This window comes from Oncorhynchus mykiss, chromosome 6 (assembly GCF_057628025.1).
Source record: "Oncorhynchus mykiss isolate SJ-2025 chromosome 6, ASM5762802v1, whole genome shotgun sequence".
Taxonomy (NCBI): Eukaryota; Metazoa; Chordata; class Actinopteri; order Salmoniformes; family Salmonidae; genus Oncorhynchus; species Oncorhynchus mykiss.
In genome coordinates this window covers 18,402,005-18,426,092 of record NC_143027.1, presented here as the reverse complement: position 1 = coordinate 18,426,092, position 24,088 = coordinate 18,402,005, and the positions used below count along the sequence as shown (strand labels likewise).

General features: G+C 41.2%; 1 protein-coding gene across 3 annotated transcripts; it reads right to left on the bottom strand.

Annotated features, from left to right (window-relative positions):
• Window positions 1-4,291: 4,291 nt before the first annotated feature.
• LOC110525384 (guanine nucleotide-binding protein G(q) subunit alpha) lies at window positions 4,292-23,679 on the bottom strand. 3 transcript variants are annotated; one of them, XR_016496534.1, is made up of 8 exons: window positions 22,525-23,508; window positions 13,810-13,994; window positions 12,451-12,605; window positions 11,602-12,180; window positions 11,203-11,309; window positions 10,781-10,910; window positions 8,850-9,003; window positions 6,915-8,708 (listed from the first exon to the last, which is right to left on the bottom strand). XR_016496534.1 is itself a non-coding variant. In XM_021605448.3 (7 exons), the coding sequence occupies exons 1-7, from the start codon at window positions 22,658-22,660 to the stop codon at window positions 8,518-8,520; spliced, it is 1,080 nt and encodes a 359-aa protein (XP_021461123.3). In that variant the 5' UTR covers window positions 22,661-23,679; the 3' UTR covers window positions 4,292-8,517. The 3 variants fall into 3 exon arrangements, 1 of the variants encoding a protein (XP_021461123.3); XM_021605448.3 differs by lacking the exon at window positions 11,203-11,309 and having other exon boundaries at window positions 4,292-8,708; window positions 12,052-12,180; window positions 22,525-23,679; XR_016496533.1 differs by having other exon boundaries at window positions 11,203-12,180.
• Between the last annotated feature and the right edge of the window lie 409 nt (window positions 23,680-24,088).

Sequence of the window (24,088 nt, the reverse complement as noted above, 5' to 3'; positions counted from 1 at the left end):
AATCCGCAAATTAATACATACCATATGAAACATAACATATCATACTAATTGGAGTGTCCAGGATTTACACTTTCTACAGTATTGTAATGAAACAGCAGGGAGTAGGTCTCAAACCCTCGACCTTCGAGGGTTCGGCGAGGGTCCGGCGCGCTATCGACTGTGTCGCAAAAGCATGCGCAAGCGGCAGAGTCGATTTCCGCTTATAAACCCAGGGTCGTTACACTACTCCCACCTTTCAAAGAGCGCGTCCTCGCGCTAGCTTGCGACTCTACGTCTTACAGGAACGCGCTCATCAGCCAAGCACACGCACTGTCGTGGATGCAAGATCCGATCCAACTTCTGACACCAATGTAATGAAACAGCAGGGAGCAGGTCTCGAACCTTCGCTCCCGAGTTCCGGCGCGCTATCGACTGTGCCGCAAAAGCATGCTCAAGCGGCAGAGTCGATTTCCGCGCTTATAAACCCAGGGTCGTTACAGTATGTTATGTCTATCCCTGAGACCAGGTTGAGTAAATTGAGAGCAGGTGCTTTCACACAGGTGTGGTTCCTGAGTTATTTAAGCAATTAAAACATCCCATCATGCTTAGGATCATGTATAAAAATGGCCAGTTGCCCATTATTTTGGCTACCATGGCTAGAAGAGATCTCAGAGGAGCATAGGGGGTTTAAAGGGTGTGGGGGTGTGTCACCAGATGTTAACCCAATTTAACAGATTCTGGAGCTGCGCCTCAGACACTGTTTTCCACCACCATTAAAAATATATATATATATATGGAATTTATCATGGAGGAATGGTGTCACATCCCTCCAGTAGAGTTCCAGACACTTGTAGAATCTATGCCAAGGCGCATTGAAGCTGTTTCGGCGGCTCATGGTGGCCCAACACCCTATTAAGACACCATATGTTGGTGTTTCCAATATTTTGGCAGTTACCTGTAGTTACAAGGAGACTAAGGCACTGTTATGTTTCTATAATACCTAGGCTCATATGACAAAAGTAACACTAAATCAAGACTTCCAATTTAGAGTCTTCCTGCTTTAGAAATAGATTAGTTTAATTATCTATTTTGGCTAATAATACTGAACAAAAAATATAAATGCAACATGCAACAATTTAATTGATTTTACTGAGTTACAGGAGGAAATCAGACGACTGAAATAAATTCATTAGGCCCTAATCAATGGATTTCACGACTGGGAAGGGCATGGCCGTGGGTGTGCCTGGGAGGGAATAGGCCCACCCACTTGGGAGCCAGGCCCAGCCAATCAGAATCAGTTTTTCCCCACAAAAGGGCTTTATTAAAGACATAATTACTCCTCAATTTCATCAGCTGTCCAGGTGGCCGTTCTCAGATGAGCTCACAGATGAAGAAGCCGGATGTGGAGATCCTGGGATGGCGTGGGTACACGTGGTCTGCGGTTGTGAGTAGGGCTGTGATGGTCATGAAATTTTGTCAGTGATTGTAAAGCAAATAACTGCCAGTCTCATGGTAATTGACCGTGAATTAACATAAAATACATTTAGCTTCTCTCGCCTTCCAGGCATAGCCTGCAAGCCACAGAGGCAGACCTTTGGAACATCTACATTTAATAAATGTACCATCGCAATAATTCCAATATTATTTTAGACAGGTTTAAAGAAACATGATATTAAGAAAATGTAGTCTATTTCATAAGAACAGAATAGCATACTTTGAGTTGTCATTATGTGATGCTGTGATCTGGCTATGCCATATGGCTGTGGGTTACATTAGTTCATTTAGCAGACAAGATTTGCTTAGAATTCTGTGGCATTAATTTATAGTATAAAGAATTCAATTGAACAAAGCTGAATAAAATAGAAACAATATTTTCTCAAAACAATTTGAGGTAGTACGCACATGCGGCTATTCTGTGTTGAGCAGTTAACTAAGAAACATACTCCGATATGCTTAATTTAGAGTTATTAATGTAACTTAAGTTATGATACGAACGTTGGGCTATATGGTTTGATTTTTAATACATTCTAAGTCTGCATGATGTGACTCTAATGATGATTTGAAAAAAGTCGCTTGAAAGTCAAGAGCTCTGCTTATTTTTTTGCGCAGGCTATATGCACTTTATCAGTCTCTCATTCACAATTCGACAAGCACTTGATAATGCCTCGAGTTTCCCGGTGGCATCCCCTTTGTGTGGCCTGAATGCCTCCTAAAAAAATCCATGCATTTTACAGCCAGTGGTCCGTTGTGCCCTTGGACTGAATATAATAATTATAATTCCCTTCTACCGTCTGCATGCTCCGAATGCACTCTCACTCACATGGCTCTCGGTCATGTGACCAGTGAAGACAGATACATTCGGGACGCAACTGCGCGTGTTCTTATCCAAATCCGAGGCGAATATTGAAGATATTGGAAGAACTGTCCACATTTACTTTTCGTCAACCAACAATATGAGTTGACCTAACAAACAGCAAAAGCTCTAGCCTATGTCAATCTACTATCCCCTATGGTGCAAAAGTTTACCTATTCTGTGCGAGAAAGAAATATTCCAAAACTAGTCTGGGACAGATGTGGGATGCGATAGATCCCAAATTAATAGAAACACTAGCATAAAAAAATAAATAATAAGCAATGAGGCTGACGCAACAGACCAAAACGTTAAAATGTTGATAAACTATTAGGCTATTTCTTCACATTATAAGCGCAGCCATGCTCACATAGCAGTAGGCTATGAACTCAAATGTTGCATTAATGGGAAAGTCACCACAAATGCAATTATGCATGTAATGCTTTTTTGAAATAAATGTGCATTTTTATGTTGAAATGATCTTCCCCAGACCTGAAACTCACACACTGCGTATACCAGTTAGGCTCTACGCCAGTTAGGCTCTACGCCAGTTGTAAAGCAGATTCATGTGATTCATTTTAAGAAGTTATTTGGCCACTTTAGTTGTGATTCTAACCTTTTCAAAACATATAGGCCTATGAGCTAGGCTATGATTTGTAGAAGTTGCAAAAAAAAGCCATGCACTGTTTCTTGCCTTACTTACTGCCCACAAGCTGGTCATCATTCACAAGTGATAATATATAATTCACAAGTGATAGGCTAATATTGTCACCTATCAGACTATTCTTGATTTAATTTAGTCTTTACATATACTAAATAATGTGTTACATTTGTTTTGATTTAGAATGTACCATTATCATGCACCTGTCTCGAAACAGGAGCAAGGGGGAAAAAAACAACATTTCATCTATGCACTTAAATAGCAAATGGTTCATTTTCATGCCAGCCAGGTAGGCTATAGAACTGTTGTAAAGAGAAGAAATGTGCTTAATATTAGGACAAGTTGAGAAATAACATAGTAGGCCTAGCCTATAGAAAACTGTTGGAATCCTCCTCTTTTTAATAGAGGCCATCACTGTTTTGTCACGCAATTCCATAGCCTAGTTGCACAAGTTGTTCCTTGTCATGGTCTCTATTGCACCAAAGCCAGAAGGTAAATATCTGTCAAGCACCTCTAGGAAAGGAATTCATTATTTTAATTGAACTCTTATCCAGAGTGCATTTGAGAAGTAATTATGCTTAAGTTCCTTGCTCAAGGGCAAGTGGAAATGTTTTTCACCTAGTCGGCTCAGGGATTTGAACCAGCAACCTTTTGGTTACTGGCCCTACACTCTTAACCGCTAGGCTATCTGCCACCCTTTATGGCATCTATCTACACTCACTTTGTGTGTGTGTGTGTGTGTGTGCACGCTTCAAATATACATTTAGCTGTCTTTCCTGTTACTTTCTGGCTGGCTTCGTGACCTAGCCTTCTGGTCTTGATGTGAATACTGAAACATGTTCATACAGGTGTCATACATACTCATTTAGAGAGCGGAAACATGATGAAGTGTTCCTTAATTAAATAAGAGCAGAAGGCACATGCACATGTTAACTTTTTTCTATCACTTTTATGTAGTTCATAAATACATTTGAAAGAATGTACATTCTGATGATTGGCCATCAAAAGAAATGCAAAAGCTTCTATTAATGTACATTCCTCAACTGGATTTGAAATATATTCAAACAAATGTGTGTGCCTAGCATATTGTGAGCGTGGTGCACGTGCCATTATGGAGAGTGCCACATTTGATCCCCTACCTGCATTCTAACCCATGACCCACTCTGGTAATCAAGTGCTGGTAAAAATACACCCCCACGTCCCATTCCCTAGCCCCTGCCCCCTACTCCTTCAATGTTACAGATCTGAAGGAACTGGGTCGTGCTCATTAGGCACCAAATAGAATAAAACTGACAAACCTGGCCTTGTCCAATAACAAACTCTTTATTTTTCGAAAACATTTGCCGTTGCATGCCTAATGAACACAACCCAGGATAGGTTCAAGCATGTTGAAACTCGGAATGGTTATAATCTAGGGTTGTTTTCGTGGACTCTCGACAGCAAAAAGACACTGGAAGGTATTTTTGAGAGGCTAACAGCTTACTCTTACTGGGCATTGGAACCGTTGCTTGGTCACAGCTCAGTCTTAAACATGAACATAAGAAACTTCAGGGGGTGCAGCATTACGTTAAATGGCCCCTGAACAATAAGCCCCAACGGAACACAGTATTCCCAGTGTGGGGAGGACTGGGGGAAACCAAAGCCCTGTTTGAATATTTTCATACATCCTTCCTGCCTCCCTTCCTTGGAGAAATCACTAATCTGGCAGTGGGATCCCAGTGGACAAAAACTGATTAAATCAATGTTGTTTTAGTCATTTCAACTCAAACTTGGAAAATCTGCTTGGAAAACTGATTGGTTTTGGGGGAAAAAATAATTGTACGTTTTTTTCACCTAACTTTTAACCTAAATCCAATGACATGGTGTTTTTTGTTGATTTCACATTGAATTTCCATTAGTTGACAACTCAAACAAATGAAAAATCTAAACTAGACTTTGAACTCACATCTGTGACCAGTGGGATTCTTGCTTTAACATATCCAATCATGCTAGATCAGTGACTACTCCAATGAGGAAAGTAAGAAATTAAGTGTTTTCAAAACACTCATCTAGTAATACTTAGGACAAGTGCTCATTTCCTGAAGCCAGTATTTCGGTCTAAACCAATGGAATTAGCCCTGTAATTGGTGTCTGCAGTCTTTCATACAAAAGTGAATGAACAAAAGCTATTGCAGCTTCTGGCAAACCGTTCCGTTAGATCATATTGATTGCTCATTATGCAGAACTAAAACTGCACTTGGTTTCTTGTTGAAAAATGAACTGGCAAAAAAATATATACATTCTCCTCTTAAAAACATGTTTTTTCACAAATTAATTTGCCATATATTAGACATACATATCTTCAATATTGCACATTCAATCTGGCAAAAAAGTAATGATTACAAAGCCAACATGGATGTTGCCATACAGTTGAAGTAGGAAGTTTACATACACCTTAGCCAAATACATTTAAACTCAGTTTTTCACAATTCCTGACATTTAATCATTGTAAAAATTCCCTGTCTTAGGTCGGTTAGGATCACCACTTTATTTTAAGAATGTGAAATGTCAGAATAGAGTGATTTATTTCAGCTTTTATTTCTTTACATTCACTCAATTAGTATTTGGTAGCATTGCTTTTAAATTGTTTAACTTGGGTCAAACGTTTTGGGTAGCCTTCCACAAGCTTCCCACAATAAAATGAGTGAATTTTGGCCCATTCCTCCTGACAGAGCTGGTGTAACTGAGTCAGGTTTGTAGGCCTCCTTCCTCGCACACGCATTTTCAGTTCTGCCCAGAAATGTTCTATAGGGTCGAGGTCAGGGCTTTCTGATGGCCACTCCAATCCCCTGACGTTGTTGTCCTTAAGCCATTTTGCCACTTTGGAAGTATGCTTGAGGTCATTGTCCATTTGGAAGACCCATTTGCAACCAAGCCTTAACTTCCCGACTGATGTCTTGAAATGTTGCTTCAATATATCCACACAATTTTCTTCCCTCGTGATGTCATCTATTTTGTGAAGTGCACCAGTACCTCCTGCAGCAAAGCACCCCCACAACATGATGCTGCCACCCCTGTGCTTCACGGTTGGGATGGTGTTCTTCGGCTTGCAGCCTCCCCCATTTTCCTCCAAACATAACGATGGTCATTATGGCCAAACAGTTCTATTTTTGTTTCATCAGACCAGAGGAAATTTCTCCAAAAAGTACACTCTTTGTCCCCATGTACAGTTGCAAACAGTAGTCTGGCTTTTTTAAGGCAGTTCAGAAAGGTCGCTCCTTGCAGAGCGACCTTTCAGGTTATGTCGATATAGGACTTGTTTTACTGTGGATATAGATACTTTTGTACCCGTTTCCTCCAGTATCTTCACAAGGTCCTTTGCTGTTGTTCTGGGATTGATTTGCACTTTTCCCACCAAAGTATGTTAATCTCTAGGAGACAGAATGCATCTCCTTCCTGAGCGGTATGACGGCTGCGTGGTCCCATGGTGTTTATACTTGTGTACTATTGTTTGTACAGATGAACGTGGTACCTTCAGGCGTTTAGAAATTGCTCCCACAGATGAACCAGACTTGTGGAGGTCTACAATTGTTTTTCTGAGGTCTTGGCTGATTTCCTTTGCTTGACATCATGGGAAAATCAAAGAGGCACTGAGTTTCAAGGTAGGCCTTGAAATACATCCACAGGTATACCTCCAATTGACTCAAATTATGTCAATTAGCCTATCAGAAGCTTCTAAAGCCATGACATTTTCTGGAATTTTCCAAGCTGTTTAAAGGCACAGTCAGCTTAGTGTATGTAAACTTCTGACCCACTCAAATTGTGATACAGTGAATTATAAGTGAAATAATCTGTCTGTAAGCAATTGTTGGAGAAATTTCTTGTGTCATGCACAAAGTAGATGTCCTAACCGACTTGCCAAAACCATAGTTCCTTAACAAGAAGTTTGTGGAGTGGTTGAAAAATGAGTTTTATTGACTCCAATCTAAGTGTATGTAAACTTCCAACTTCAACTGTATAGATAAATAAGAGAGCTGTACAATGATTATAGCATTTATAATTGCACTATGCCTCAATGTCAATTACAGGCTTAGGGCATTGTTACAAATATATATACTCAGAGAAATAACTGGGGGTCAGAGCCACTGAGAAGTGAGGGATTACTTAGGTACAAATCGTGCTCAATGCTCCGCCCCCTTTAACGTGGGAAACAACTAATCATCTCCACTGCTAACAAACTAAAACAGTCGGACAGCCGTGCTGTGATCGTACAACAAAAGGACACAGCTGCATTGTGGTTGCTCAGCTCAGTCCAGGCAGTGAGAGAAGACTAGCAGCCCCTCTACAAGAGAATAACCTCTTTCAAAGGCAGATTCTCACATCTGACTGTCACCCATCAGTAGTGCAAGGTCCTCCATCAGCCAGTCCCTGCCTCTGTCTGGGCAAAATAAAATAACCATTTCATACTTTGTAAGGATTACCAAACTCAAGCCTTTAATAAAAAGGGGCTTATGGTTACAACCGTCCACATACTCACAACCGGTCACTAGCGGAGTTCAGCTTCTACTGTCAATAGTATTATCATATCCTCACAATGGCCACTACGATTAGCATTAACAACAACGACCCTATGGACTCCAGTGAATGAGTGTTTTGTCAGGCTTGGCTTACTGACTCAAACAAGTGGTTTTGGCATTCAACAATTAATACAAGATGGGGGAGAAAAGTCTAACCAAAAACGTGGTGAAACACTTTAAAAAGGTCACACGTGCGCACGGTAAACTTGGATCCTTCAAAAGGCTGTGTCCTGTCTTGCCTCCAATACTCTTTCTAGTTAACGCTACATCCTTTTGGCATTGGCAATAAATAGGACCTTAAAGCCTGGTACAGCACAACTTGATTCCAAAATAACTGACTCCTGACCCTAGGGACTGCGATGGGTGATGAGCATCATGATGCCCCCTCACTATACAGCCCAGTTAAATGACTGACCTCCTGCCCTACCGTGTGGCTGATTGTACACGTCAAACGGTACTAAAGTGGATGCAATAATCAAAACAATCATTTTAAGAAATCACAGTGTCAACACTTTTCACCCTGTCAGGGGAAGAAAAATGTGTTCATTCATGAATTAGAACTCCAGAGGTCTTAGTTGACAAGCAGGAGAGTGGGGCCACAGACTGGCGCTGGAATGGACCGACTAGATCGAATCAAAAACTAAATGGCGGGAGCACCTTGGAATCAAGTTCAGAGGCATTGGACAGAACCCAGCAGTCACATTGAGTGTCTTAAAAAATAAAGCTAAAAACAATTAGAATAATTGGAGGAACTGTGCTTTACACATCCAACAGTGACCTTCAAACCCCCTAAATCCTTCAATCATGTTCTTTTGAATAGAAAAAAGGGTCAACAATGGCAATAAATTAATATTATGCAACCATTCTTTTTTTCTTCACAGATTTGACAGAGTAAGTTGGAGAAAGGTCTCTGGGCCCCAGCCTTGCTGTGCTCATGCTGAAGTCCCTTCTAGTATTTGAACTCTATGGTTTCACACCAGGTTGTACTCCTTCAGGTTGAGCTGCAGGATGGTGTCTTTGACAGCAGCAAACACAAAGCGGATGTTCTCCGTGTCTGTGGCGCAGGTAAAGTGGGAGTAGATGATCTTGTCGCTGTCTGGGTTCAGGTCCACAAACATCTTCAGGATGAACTCGCGGCCAGCCTGGGCATCTCTCTGGGGACCTATGTTAGAGACATAAACATATTATAAGCCTTGTTATTACACATTATAAAGAGGCTCAAATGCTTTTAACAAGTTATAAACCATTATACTCATGGGCTTTAAGTAAAAAGGAACTATATTTTTCCCCAGAGGCCACTCACCGTCAAACTCTGGGAAGTAGTCGACCAGGTGGGAGTACATGATCTTCTCCTCCAAGAGGTCCTTCTTGTTGAGGAAGAGGATGACGGAAGAGTTCTGGAACCAGGGATATGTGATGATGGTCCTGAACAAGGCTTTACTCTCCTCCATTCGGTTCTGAGAGAGAAACGAGAGTAGAAGAACACAGTTTAAGTCCAGCTGCTTTCATTAAAAAGGGATAGTTCAGCTACACTATCCCGTTAAGTACAGGCTTTAAATCAGAGAGAGAGAGATGGCCTCCAGATGCCTTTTCATTTCACCACTGGGCTGCTATGTACTTTCTTTTAACCTTTACATTCACTGCTAGATACACACCGCACCTAAAGTGATCCACAAAGTCCATTTTATGATGCCATATCCATTTAGACAAGAGTATTGTCACAAATCTCTGCTCATTTGTGTGCAGTGCTCCACAAGCAATCTTTCAGGTCTCACAATTCTCAGATTTGCATGGAGGTCTGAAGTACAGGTGACAAAACAATCAAATTTCACAGCTTTACATCCAACCAACAGGTCTTATGCTGTTTCTATTGTATCGTCACCATGATGTTTTAATGGTCTCAGTTATTTCCCCCAAGGACACAGGCAGTGAAAAAACCAAGAGCATGCTGGAAACTGCTGGGAACAAACAGATGGTGTGCCTTCGAGGAAGTTCTGTCGCCCCGAGGCTGTATTCAAAACAGCTGCAGGAGTCATTTACAACTGCTTTCCAAATGGAAGGGAAGTCTAGCTGGAAAAAGCACTTATCTTCATTATTTTAATAAGGAAAAGCCCTTCACCTTCAAAAGTGCAGAGGTGTGCCTCTAATACACCATAGTTGAGAGAGAAGACCATATTCAGATATTCACATCATTTTGTCCATTGTAATAATGTAATTTGAGTGACAGAATTGTACAACGTTTCAGAGACCTGTATTTAACTTGCTTTTTTGGATATTATTGGGGGTCCCATTGTCAAATTATGTAACTTTATGCAAAGTGCTGCTGTTAACTTTGTGTGTGTGTCAGGGCCAGCTCCAGAACGAATCATTTGGACGGGCATTTGATTTCCATAGGTGGGGAAGGTTTTTTTATTTCATTTTTTTCTTCACGGGACCGCCTGTGTTTTTTTTATGGGTTTAATAGTAAAAGACATGTCAATTAACTGTAAAAATGTATTACCTTTTTTATGTGGCATTAACACAACCAGTCAATTTTCTCATCTGATTGTCAAACAAATCCCTTCAAAAAGTAGGTTACTTTCGCACGTTCGTCCAAAATCATTCCAGCATCTGAACAGCATCCTGTGAAACGGCCAGCATTCCTTTAATTCGCAAGTAGCTGTAACTCACTGGAGAAAGCATCTGAGCGAGCGATACAGCACCCCTCTGTCTTACTATATATATCCAGGGCTGCAGGTAGCCTAGTGATTAGAGCATCGGGCCAGTAACCAAACGGTTGCTAGATCAAATCCCCGAGCTGACAAGGTAAAAATCTGTCGTTCTGCCCCTGAACAAGGCAGTTAACCCACTGTTCCCCAGTCGGCCATCACTGTAAATAAGAATTTGTTCTTAACTGACTTGCCTGGTTAAATAAAATATCCCATGTACCTGATGCTTTATGGCCAAAAAGAGTACTCCAAAAAGAGTATGACATGCCATAACCCTTTTTAGCCAGACAGCATCAGATACATGGGCTACACATACTGAGACAGGGGCGCTGTTTAGCTCGCTTTGATGCTTTATCTGAGATTGAGTCTTTGTCATCGCTCGTCTCAGTAAAAAATGATTTAAATATTTTATTTGGACAAGCAAGGAAGTACAGTAGGGCAGACCCCCTAAGGCCCACCCATAACACTGGCCTTGTTGTGTGTGTGTGTGTTAAATAGACGTACAGTTGTTAATAACAACGCTCACCTCGTTATCAGATTCTACGAGCACCTGGTCATACTCGCTTAGTGCCACCAGAAACATGATGGATGTGACATTCTCAAAGCAGTGTATCCACTTCCTCCTCTCTGACCTCTGACCCCCCACATCCACCATCCTGTCATAGGAACAGAGGAGCAACGTTAGGTGCAGATGACTTGAGTACCACTCGAGTTGGCATGGAAATATACTGTAGGTCCTATTCGTGTTCGCTACATGATCATTGTTTTAGTGAACTTCCAAGCTGGTACTACACACTATTTATTAGGTACACCACCCCATTGCCAAAACGGTTCACTCCTACAGACAGTGCTCATGTGGTCTTGGGATGCTATATAAAAGCAGACCGACTGGCATCGAGGCATTCACTTACTGTTCAATTGAACATTAGAATGGGCAAAATGAGTGACCTGAGCGTGGTATGTTCGTCAGTGCTAGGCACGCTGGTTCCAGTATCTCAGAAACTCTGTCTTCTGGGCTTTTCATGCACAACAGTGTCTAGAGTTTACAGAGAATGCTGCGAAAAAAGAAAAAAAAAAACTTCCAGTCAGCGGCAGTCCTGTGGTCGAAAATATCTCGTTAATGAGAGGTTGAAGGAGAATGGCGAGAATTGTGAAAATAACAGCACACTACAACAGTGGTGTCAAGAACTGTATCTCGGAATGCCCAACTGGCCAGTCCTTGTCACAGATGGGCTACTGCAGCAGATGACCACACAGACTTCCACTCCTATTAGCTAGAAACAAGAAGCGGCTCCAGTGGGCATGTGATCACCAACACTGGACAATGGAGGAGTGGAGAAACATCACCTGTTCTGACGAATCCCGGTTCCTGTTGCATCATGCTGATGGCAGAGTCAGGATTTGGCGTAAGCAGCAGGAGTCCATAGCCCCATCCTGCCTGGTGTAATGGTGAAGGGAATGTTTTCCTGGCACACATTAGGTTGCTTGATACCAATTGAGCAACGTTTCCATCCCCTGAAGAACTCTGGCTGTTCTGGAGGAAAAGGTAGGGTCCAACCCGGTACTAGATGGGTGTACCTAATTAACTGGCCACTGAGGGTAGATACCCCAAGAATATAACATCAATTGATAGAGCTCTACCCACTGGTCTGTTCTCCCCACTACATCATTATGGAAGTGGAATAGTACATATGGTTAGTGTGAGAACTGAGACAATCCTTCATCTCAGGGTGTCATTCTATTCCATTGTTCCTTTGTTAGAATAGAATAGCCCAGTGAGCTTGAAGGTTGGCATACCTGAAGATGACACTCTGGAGGTCAAAGGGGTACTCGATGATGCCCGTAGTGGGGACCCTAACTCTCAGCACATCCTGTTGGGTGGGAAGGTAAGAGGCCTCTGCGATCCGGTCCAGCGCATTCATGTAACTACGGAGACAAAAAAAGTATTGTGCCCACTGACAGGTGATGATAATATATGAAAGTATAGAAAAAAATGACCAAAGACATGGTCGGACATTTTAAGTTGGCAGCCTAGGGAACAGTCGACCATGAAATCTTGTATTTACTAACTATTTGACCATAGATAAAGTACAGTATTTATAACATCGTGACCATTGAAGTTGTCTGTCTGGGATTGAAGTTAGCAACTCGCAGGAATGGCCTTCATAAGTAGAGTTAGAGATCTCATTTACTCACTATTTGGTAGAGTCCGACAGCTGGTACTCCCGTCTCCTATCGTAAGCTTCCTGGATGCCTGGATCGTTCCATAAACACTTGATGGCGTCTATGTAGGGGTTTACCAACGTGCTGACTTTCTCCACATCCACCTCTCGGACCACGTTAGCGTTGCCCTGAGAGAGAAAAAAAACTGATTAAGGTTTAATCTCCATGTTAGACTTTCAGTCGACAGAAACAAACATATCAATTAAATGGCATCAATTCAAGGTTCTATGTGTCTGAAATGGGACTAAAGCATAACCCAGGCAGAGGCAGGCAATCTTGACGGTTGATGAGTATGGACGCGTTCCAGGTGGTCTATTTTGCAATTGTAGTCCACAGATGATCAGATCCCATGACTCCAGGAGAGGTGTTTAATTAACGTCTCAGGAAGTCCAATAATATCATATATTAATCTTCTGAGATGCACAGCCTGCAAAAAAATAACCTAAAACGCAGCCTTTTTCTTTCACTATGCCGTTCCACAGATGACTCTTAGGGCCTAATATGAAGCTACCACATAGCCCAACTCCAGAAGTATCACGTTCTAATGATACTTACAAAAAGGAAAATGAATTCCCCTATGTCACGTGACTGTCTTCACTTCCTTATCTGGCCTCACCTCATGACTTATTTCTACGGTACCTTGTTACCAAAACCCAAAAAGGAAGTGATTGTTTTTTCCTAGTGACAACCTGGGAATGACATGCTACTGCCCCCTGTTGAAAGTATCCAATCGTTAAGCCAGCACAACAAGAAAATACCACAGGCTTCATATACAATACAGGCCACTTGTGATTTAATCAATAAGACTATATGAACACTAACAAACAACAGAAACCACTGAACATACATAAGGGAACCATCCGATCCTCAAATAACAACATGAGACTACATGGTCAGATGTCACACCAGGCCTAGGGATTCAAATGAGACCTGGCCAGTTGATAACAGATGGGTCTCAGTTCCTCTATTGGCCAGTTTCATGTGGAATTACCTGCAGTTCTAGATGTGACTTGAGAACTTTCTTTTCTGCAGACCCAAATTTTTGTAACCAGAAGGGGATAGCACCACTATTTGGTCAAACGAATAGGCAGAATTAGGTTTCGTACACCAGATGACTTTCCTCTCACTCACACACAAACCCTTGGCTGGATGACATGGAAGGGGGTTGGATGAGCGTGACAGGAAGACACAGGAAGTGCCAAAACAGACAGGATGTGATTGTGGACGACTGTTCCATGAAAGATAGCATAAAGGAGGAGATTACTCTCATTAACACATCTCTCTCATTCTCACTGTCACACACATACTTCCATTCCCTCTTTCCCTCCTTACCTTGTTGTGCTCATATTTGTAAGGGATCCTTAGGGTCTCTGTGGCACGGATCATGGACTGCATGGCAGTAAAGATGTTCTGGTACACCAGCTTGGTGAAGCCTCGCTTGTCCTCCTCTGAGTAGCCGGCACCATGGATGATTCTCATCTGTTTAATGAAGGTGCTCTTCCCACTCTCTCCAGTACCTGGTAAAAGGGGAGAGGGTGAGTTGAGGATGGGGAAGGAAGGAATACATGTTTTTTTTTAATTCACCTTTATTTAACCAGGTAGGCTAGTTGAGAACAAGTTCTCATTTACAACTGTGACCTGGCCAAGATAAAGCAAAGCAGTGCGACACAAACAACAAGACAGTTACACATGGAATAAACAAACATACAGTCAATAATACAATAGATATATAAACAGATAAAAGATAAATACACGGGACACAAGACGAAGACAAAGATGTCTGACTGCTACGCCATCTTGGAAATGGAATGGGTAATTGAAGAAGTGCGAGGCACTATATCCAGACAAGGATAGCATCTGACCCAGAGTCAAGACAAACAAACCAAAATCCATAATCACCTATTACAGCCCTATTCACATTTAGACACACACATTCTCAATCTCCTTTCCCAGCTGCTCCTGCCAGCTCCTTCGATTTCTTGGCCTGGTCAGTGACCAAGAACAACATCTCTATGGATACAATAACTATTGTGATGTGAGCTCTAGATAATGATCCTGGAGAGATCCTTTACAAGGGTCCTCAACAGAACCTAAATGTACCTCTACCACCCTAGTCATAGACTGTTCTCACTGCTACCGCACAGCAAGCGGTACCGGAACGCCAAGTCTAGGTCCAAGAGACTTCTAAACAGCTTCTACCCCCAAGCCATAAGACTCATGAACATCTAATCAAATGGCTACTCAGACAATTTGCATTGCTCCCCCCCCCCCCCCTTTTACACCACTACTACTCTCCGTTATTATCAATGCATAGTCACTTTAATAACTCTACTTACATGTACATATTACCTCGACCAACTGGTGCCCCCGCACATTGACTCTGTACCGGTAGCCCCGGTATATAGTCTCGCTATTGTTATTTTACTGCTGTACTTTAATTACTTGTTCCTTTCATTTCTTATTCATATTTTTTAAACTGCATTGCTGGTTAGGGGCTTGTAAGTAAGCATTTCACTGTAAGGTCAACACATGTTGTATTTGGCGCATGTGACTAAGAATTTGATTTGATACACAGAGACAACATAATGAGGTATCTTATCTCCATCAAACCACAACTGGTTTAATATCCTATACTAGTTCTACACAGAGACAACATAATGAGGTATCTTATCTCCATCAAACCACAACTGGTTTAATATCCTATACTAGTTCTACACAGAGACAACATAATGAGGTATCTCCATCAAACCACAACTGATTTAATATCCTATACTAGTTCTACACAGGGACAACATAATGATGAATTACTCAGGATGTGTCCCAAATGTCTCCCTATTCCTGTTATAGTGCACTTATTTTGACCAATGTCAAAAAAAAAAAAAATGAAAGTGCACTGTAAAGTGAATAGAGTGCCATTAGGGACACAGTTGTCGTCAGTTGTAGAGAAAGCTACAATGTTTTGGGATCATACATACAGCATGTTGGGAAATGGAGTTAGAACCACACTGATCTTGTAAAGACCGAAGATTACCTGCACTTAATTTAGCTTGCTGAGATACTAGTGATTAGATTGGAGTTTAGAGGATGGGGAATATGTTGTTCCAATGTTGGCGACTGGACTAGTTTATATGTGGGGTGAGGTGGCAGTCTATATCAGGGGTTCCCAAACTTTTTTGCTTCATGACCCACCAATTGAGGTGTCTTTTGAGTCGCAACCAACCATAAGGGTTGAGCAGTGAAAAAACATACACAGACCAAATAATAAGTAAAAAATATCAATCTGGCATCAGAGGGAAAATGCATTTTTAAAGCTAATTTCCTGCAATTCTAAACATGTTGGCATGGAGCTGAGAGAATTTAGCAGTTTTTAAGCAAATTCTATGCATTTTGACATAGCTAATGCTCGAACATTATAACAAAATCAACGGGGCCTGATTGTCTAGCTTTTAAAAAGTCCCTTTTTTTGATTTTAGTCATTTAAGTTCACACTTAAATTTATATATTTTTTAAATAACAAAATATATTTGTTTTTGAAATGCACACAAAAAAAAATGGCATCCCGCGACACACCCGGACCCCTGCCGTGACCCACAAGTGAGTACCGACCCACAGTTTGGGAACCACTGGTCTATATACAGTGGTGGAAAAAGTACCCAGTAGTCATACTTGAGTAAAAGTAAAGATACCTTAATAGAAAATGACTCAAGTAAAAGTGAAAGTCACCCAGTAAAATACTACTTGAGTAAAAGTATTTGGTTTTAAATATACTTAAGTATCAAAAGTAAATGTACAAATATTCTTAAGCATCAAACGTAAAAGTATAAATCATTTCAAATTAATTATATTAAGCTAACCAGACGGAACCATTTTCTTGTTGTTTTTGTTTACATTTACAGATAAATAGGGGAACACTCCAATACTCAAACAAAATTAACAAACTAAGCATGCGTTTTTAGTGAGTCCACCAGATCATCAGTAGGGATGACCAGGGATGTTCTCTTGATAAGTGTGTGAATTGGACCATTTCCCTGTCCTGCTAAGCATTCAAATAACGAGTACTTTTGAGTGTCTGGGAAAATTAATGGAATAATAAGTATATTATTTTCTTTAGGAATGTGGTGGAGTAAAAGTTGTCAAAAATATAAATACTTCAAGTAGAGTACAGATACCCCAAAAAACGACTTAAGTAGTACTTTAAAGTATTTTTATTTAAGCACTTTACACCAATGTCTATAGAGCATTGATGTGATTGTCACAAACAGAGCAGCAGGTAAATCAGGCCTAAACCATAGAGACCAGGGGCCTGTTGCACAAAACTAGGATAAGGGATTAAGCCAGGATATCTTGGTGATCCTGGCTCAATTGATCCGTAATCCGGTTGCACTAAAGATGGATAGGGGGCAGGAGGATATGTTATGGTATAAATTACCATGGAGATTTATTCTGTGGAGCTAGCCTGCTCCAGACCAGGCTAAATTCCAGGATCTATTTAATCTCATCCCTAATGTCAGTCAGCAGTCACCACAAATGGAAACCAATAGTTATTTCACTGCTCACTATACATTGTTATCACATATAACTAGACCCACTGTTATTTAAATGTTTGTGATCATTCATTTCAATGATTTTGGATAAAAAATGATTTTTAGATGTTGCTATCATTAGATAATTTACAGTTTCCCATAGACTATAAGGCTATATATAAAATGATAGAATATTAGGGCCACAGAGGGGAAAAAAACACAAGTCATAATATTGTAACCAGTTGTTTTAAAGGAGGACAGTTGTTAAAATGACAGGTGTGGGGCATTTCGTGAAATTGTACTTCAGTATGGTTTCATAAACAAAGACATGCTGATGTGCCAGAATATTAAGTATCACATTGTCATAAGTATCAAAACTGTAAGAACAATATGTAGCTTTTCTGCAGAAAGAACCAGCCTCATAAATGTATGACTTTATCCTTTTTCTTCAGTGTGGCCCTAGTACTCTGTCATATAAACAAATACACATTCCATATGAATATAAAAACACAATGTGTAACATTATGTTCCTTTATTGAATAAGGACAAAACAAAGCAGGTAAACCATCAGCTCCTTTCGAAACTGAAGTCACAGTGACTCTACAAGATGGAAAGCACAGAATCCAAGCATATTATACAAAATGATACATACACATTCAAAGGTCTGTATATAACACACCCTGCATGTCTGCACACTAAAATAAATGCAGGACAAATCCATACACATCAACTGAACAGACAAATGAATGGATGCAGTAGCCTCCCTGCAGCCTTGTATTACACACAGTATACCGCACAAACATCATAAGAGGCCAAATTCGTCAAAAAACGAACCCAAAAAAACCCAAATTCCTCTGCCACCGCAGGACATACTTAACCAAAATTGAAAGCACACATACTAACTAAAATAATTCAACACATATTGGTCCCTCAGCAGCCGACCACTGTCGTCATCAGGGAAGATTGCCGGATTGTCCCAGTCCATGGCTGGTGAAGGCCCCACAATATATGCTTGTGCTTTGTTAAATATTAGTCAGGGACCATACCATTCTGCAGAATGTTCTTGTATTTGATTTTGACCTGCTGCCATGTCCGTTTTGGCCCGTTCATGTTTAATACACACACACACACACACACACACACACACACATTTAATGGAGTCACACTGCAAAAAAATTACTTGGTATTTTTGTCTTGTTTTCAGTAAAAATATCAAAAAATGTATCATAGCTTTATACAGTGTGATGGAGTTACTTTACACAATTTCACTCATATCTGCAGTGCATTTCAATAAAAAAATTAACCGTTTCATAATTACAGTACAACTGCATTTTTGGAGATGTGAATTAAATATTTGAATTGTAATTGTGATGTTTCAGCGGAGCGGTGAGTGTGTAATTGTGCACTACTTACGCATTCAGGCGGTCTGCAATACTTTGCCACGCGTTTTCTCTTTGCTTTATCACATTGGCGGTGTTGCCTTTCTTCTTAATTATATCTTTTACCTCCTCGTATGCCTCCATGAGGATTTGTGCTTCCGACGGGGAAAAGTACGCGGCTCTAGTTGCCATGGTAAATCAGTTAATCTGTGATCTGTGGCGGGGTCTATTTGAGTGAGCCGTGAGCGCGCACCTATCCAGGATTGGTTTCACCTGGCTTAATGAATCCGTGTCTGCTCATCCTGGCTTGGTCTTTGTGCAACCAATTAAGCCTGGACGCACATGTTTTGGCTTCATTGAGCTCAGCTGAGTCATTTATCCCGGATGTCTTAATTCTACTTTTGTGCAACAGGCCCCAGTACTGTGTTCTAATGCTCCATTTGTCAACAAGTGGGAGTTGGGATTTACCAGTTGTGAAGTTGTAAATACCAGTTGGATGCATTCACGTGCTTTGAAGTCATTGATAAATGCTGATTGACTAACGGCCAACAAGATGCGTAAACCATAACCTAAATGTACAGCTATCCAGCTTGTAAGCAATTTAAAGAGTAAAAAAAAAACATTTATAGTTTGCTTTTTATAAATACTGTTTTGTTACATTTAACTGCCAAAAATGCTGTTTGAGGTCATTTCCTTAGTAGGTGACATTTGAGTTCCGCACATGGGTGAAATCGGAGCTCAGGGATGATCGACGAGTTTCCCACTAGTAATTACCAGTTGGAGGGTCGTTCAAGTGGATTTTTCCTAGTCGTATGTGGTAAATTCCCACTTGGTTACGAACACAGAATAAGGCTGGCCTGTATCCAGGCAGCACTCTTCCCCAGGCAGCACTCTTCCCCCATCACTCTACCAGCTTCTCTCACACGGATTACATCATAACATTGACACAAGTCATTTTTTAGGGAACTAACGCAACTTTGGAAATATTACATCATAGACAGACTGCTTGCATTTCTTTTTACTGTGAATTGTGCATCTACTTTCTATGAGGACGTGTAGCTGTAGACAACACAAATGATGGTCAAGGATAAATAAAATAATAATGAAGTAGCCTAACATAATACAGTTAATTTATAGTGCTTTCTATTATAATATTGATGTTCTTATATTATGCATCTGAAGAATCCTATACACTTGCACCAGACAGTCCAATGGTATGTGATAGAATACATGTTACCCAGGATCCCACCTGAATTCACAGACTGCTTTAGGGGTGGTCCCATTAAGATACTTTAGGTAAGGCGTCGGCATTCTTCAGTTCGGCTGGCGGTTAGTCAAAGTCGTCTAGGTGAACCGAACGAGTGTGCAGGCAAACTCTCTTAAAGACCTTCGCTTGAAAAACTGAAAAAATTGCAATAGTATCGTTTGTCCATTTTGAGATGCCGTAGCCAGTATACAGTTCCTCAAAATAGTCTGAATGAATCTAAGAATCGGTCATTAATCTGTCATCATTTTGCAGAGGAGATCTTAGTCATGCAATTTTTCATCTAACTAAGATGTTTGGTGCAGTATTTCCCAATGAAAACGTGCATAAAAAGTCTCTCGTTGAATGACCACAAAGAATTTACTGAAGAATCACTACGGTTGACCAATCACCAACGAATGGGCGTAGACTTCAGCTCCAAACTTCGGCTTACCTCTAGAAAGAAAAATGGTGTGCCTGTACAGCCGAAAAAACCCTCACTAAAGTCCAAAACGTCCTCATAATATATGCACAAACTCTTCTGAACTGTTTTGGCTGGGAAGCATGTGGACGCTTTTAAGGCAAGGTTGGGCTCAATTTCAATTAAAGGCAGTCAATTCAGGAAGTGAACACAAATTACATTTTTACATTTCAGAATTTTAAATTCAAATGGAATAAAATTATTCTGTGATGACAAAGAGCCAATGAGCAGACTGAGGCCCCACCTGTTTGCACTCAACGTAGAGTGTCAGAACTGTATAGGGTTTGCCTGGTTCTAGAGACCCCCTGTATTCTGAGTGGTGTATGAGGGGTTGCATTCAAGTAAGGAAACTGACACATGGCCAATGCTCTAGTATAGTTATAATAATAATAATAATAATAATAAAACTACGCCATTTAGCAGAAGTGTTTATCCAAAGTGACTTACAGCGACTTAGGAACCTATTATTCTGGAGAAGGCTGCAATTATGTTCTGCAATTCAGGGCGTTTTATACTTCTATTGGTACATGTTAAGTTTGGACAGGCGGAAGCTCTCCAGTACGGTAGGTGGTGTTAATGCACAATAATGTTGAATGCCAGAAGAAAGGGCGGAACCGACAATGGTAGCTAGCTAGCAGTACATGGGTAGCCAGTGTCCTTCGCCCCAAGGCTGTTCGGCACCGTTTTCACGCAGTTCTGTTATCGACTGCGAAGGCAAGTTTTCGGCAGGCGGGAGTGAAGGACACTGTGTGCTAGCTTAGCCAGCTAGTCCTAAGGAGGACTCTGGCAAACAGCAAGCGTGAGGCGAGGGTAACACCGTGTGCTAGTTAACTAGCAAGCACATGGTGTCGCTAACTATCAAGCTAGCTAACACACCGTGTTGCCCCAGCCTCCCCCTGCTGTGCTAGTGGGAGGCGACCGATAGACAGTGTCCTTCGCTCCCGCCAATCAGGCACTGTTTTCCTGCAATTCTGTTAACGATGGTGAGGGCAGGTGTTTGGCAGGTAGGAGCAAAGGACACTGTCTACCGGTGTCGCTCCCGCTAGCTAGCAAGGAATGCCCACATGCAGGAACACACTGAATTGTGAGCTGCAATTGCACACTATTGCTATCCTGGCTAACTGAGCTACATTCTTCTTAATGATGCAAAAATGTCAACAATGCTAAAGTTCACTGTATATGCACTCCCCAAACTCATTTGGTGACAGAGTCGTTTAACAACTGTTGGACTGCTTCGATACACCCCTAAAACTAAAGTGAACGATCACTGTTAGTGTGTTAGTAATGACCCCTCACAATGACCTGTTTCTTCTGTGAATTACCAATGCTGCATTTCAAAGAATTGTTGCGGCTGCTGCCGTGCAGAAAGTGTGAGGAAAATGCAGTTTACTGACCCAGAGCTGGCTTTCAGTTCAGGCAGCTAGGAGTTGATTTGATGACATCGGCCCATTTCAAACCAAGTCCATTTACAACCCAGCTTTTTACATAAGTAACTTTCATCATACAGTATGCCAGGCCTATATCCAAAACAGATCAAAACAGACAGACTTGAATAATGAATACTAACTTAGTAAAAGATGGTCCATTAAACCTACATTCTAGGATTAAAAAATTAACAAAACGTTTTCCCTGCCACTTTTCCTGATATAGGCCTATACAGAAGCTGAGGGATGGAGCTGGGGAAATGTAACCCCTCTCAAATTCATAGACATAGCTCTAGATGCAAGGACTGACAATCCATGACATCTACATGATCGCTTTAAACATATTTTGAAGGTATTAGCCTATTTCTTGCTTAAGGTCTTCATGTTTGTAAACACGAATAAACCTTTATATTTTGGGGGTGTGATAGAAAAAGACAGCTGTGCTAAGCATTCATAAATTATATTATTCATGGGCCAAATGGGTAGGTTAAATGTCAGGAATTGAAATTACCATTGAACAGAAAGCTGTATCCCAGAGTGTACCTTTTAAAAAAGGCTCTTATTCAGAGACGTGGGAGAGTCGCGTGCACAGATTGTTGGGCCAAACGTTCCGACTCGAAACAGTCAAGAACGTCTACCTGTGTTATATGTAGTGCACAGTGCAGGTAAACGCATGTTTAGCGCAGGATTTCTCGACCCTGTAATTGCTACCAATAAAACGCCTAGACTTTGGCCTCGTCCGTAAACAGACTGACACCACAAGTCTATCATCCTAGTTACTACGTAATGAAATGAATAGTTGGATGGTTCGTGCGATGTTTTTTGTATTCTAAATGGTAGCAATATTCAAATACAATTGCTTTGGAACACTTGAGATTGATAGAACTGCTACAATTTGGCAACAAAGTTAGTCTGGTTTTCAGGAGTAGCTTGCGCAGCACCACCCAAAATGAATTTTCGCCTTTATTTTCATCACTCATCATCACCACTAGCTTACCGAGAAGCAACAGCTTCAATTCCCGGCGAGCATCCCTCTTATCCCGGCGGAGCTGTCTTTCGATCTCGTCGTTGATCCGCCTGGATTCTTTCGCCTCCTCGCTTAGGCAACACGCCATTATGGCGTCTAGGGTCATTCTTTTAAAATTACCTTTCCTCCTTCTTTATGCACTACGCAGATTCCAGTTGCGATAAATAACAATTAGCGGATATCAAACCACGCCATTACAGCTGCAAAAAAACATGGACGCGTTATAAAGTGGCATAGCCTGGGGGGAGAGGAAAATGTATAGGCTATTTGAGAAATTGTTGCCCCCCCCGTTTCGCTTCGCTTTCTGACGGACTGTCAGGCAGCAAACAGTGGCTCGGGGAGTTAACTAAATGTCAGAAATTCTAATTGGGTAGACTCATTTTCCTTCTAAATATGATCATCAGCACCGTTTAAAACAATCATACGTAATGTTCTATGTGATAGGCATTCTCATTCTTGCCAAGTCATCCTCTTCACATATTTTTTTAAAGCATGTCTTCGTATCCTAATAGTCCCATAATCCATTCGATGAGAAAATACATGAAAAACGTGTTCGCTTTATTTCCAATTGCTCGACTCCCGGACGTGGTAAAGCCGAATATGGCGGATTTACACTCCAATCCGCAAGGCAGGAATACTGTTATTTCTCTCTGACGAAAGAAAAACACAAGAAAAAACGCACCAATCTCACGTTAGCCTACATCCCAAAACGGAAAAACGCGTCATCCGTGTGCTTTCAAAAACAGGACAACTTAAATTATTCTGCTATACGTTTGCTTATAATAAAGTTGGAAAAAAATACGTTTTTCGTTCAGCCTTCCCCTGTCCTTAATTCTCCATGTGTTTTTATAACAGAGACATCCACTCCTAGCCGGTGACGTCGGACAGTGGTATCAGGGAGTGTCCTCAGAAGAAAAGCGACTCCAAAGTATCCCACCAACCGAATAGACAAGCGGTTGGTGGGATACCGCTACCTGCTCTTATTACCCAAAAGCTATTACATTTATGATACATACACTACATGACCAAAAGTATGTGGACACCTGCTCGTCGAACATCTCATTCCAACATCATGGGCATTAATATGGAGTTTGTCTCCCCTTTGCTGCTATATCAGCCTCCACTCTTCTGGGTAGGCTTTCCACTAGATGTTAGAACATTGCTGTGGGGACTTGCTTCCATTCAGCCACAAGAGCATTAGTGAGGTCGGACACTGATGTTGGGCGATTAGGCCTGGTGTTCGATGGAGTTGAGGTCAGGGCTCTGTGCAGGTCAATCAAGTTCTTCCACACAGATCTCGACAAACCATTAATTTATGGACCTCGCTTTGTGCACGGGGGTAATTGTCATGCTGAAACAGGAAAGGGCCTTTCGCAAACTGTTGTCACAAAGTTGGAAACACAGAATCGTCTAGAATGTAGTTGTATGCTATAGCATTAAGATTTCCCTTCACTGGAACTAAGGGGCCTAGCCCGAACAATGAAAAACAGCCCCAAACCATTATTCCTCCTCCACCAAACTTTACAGTGGGCAC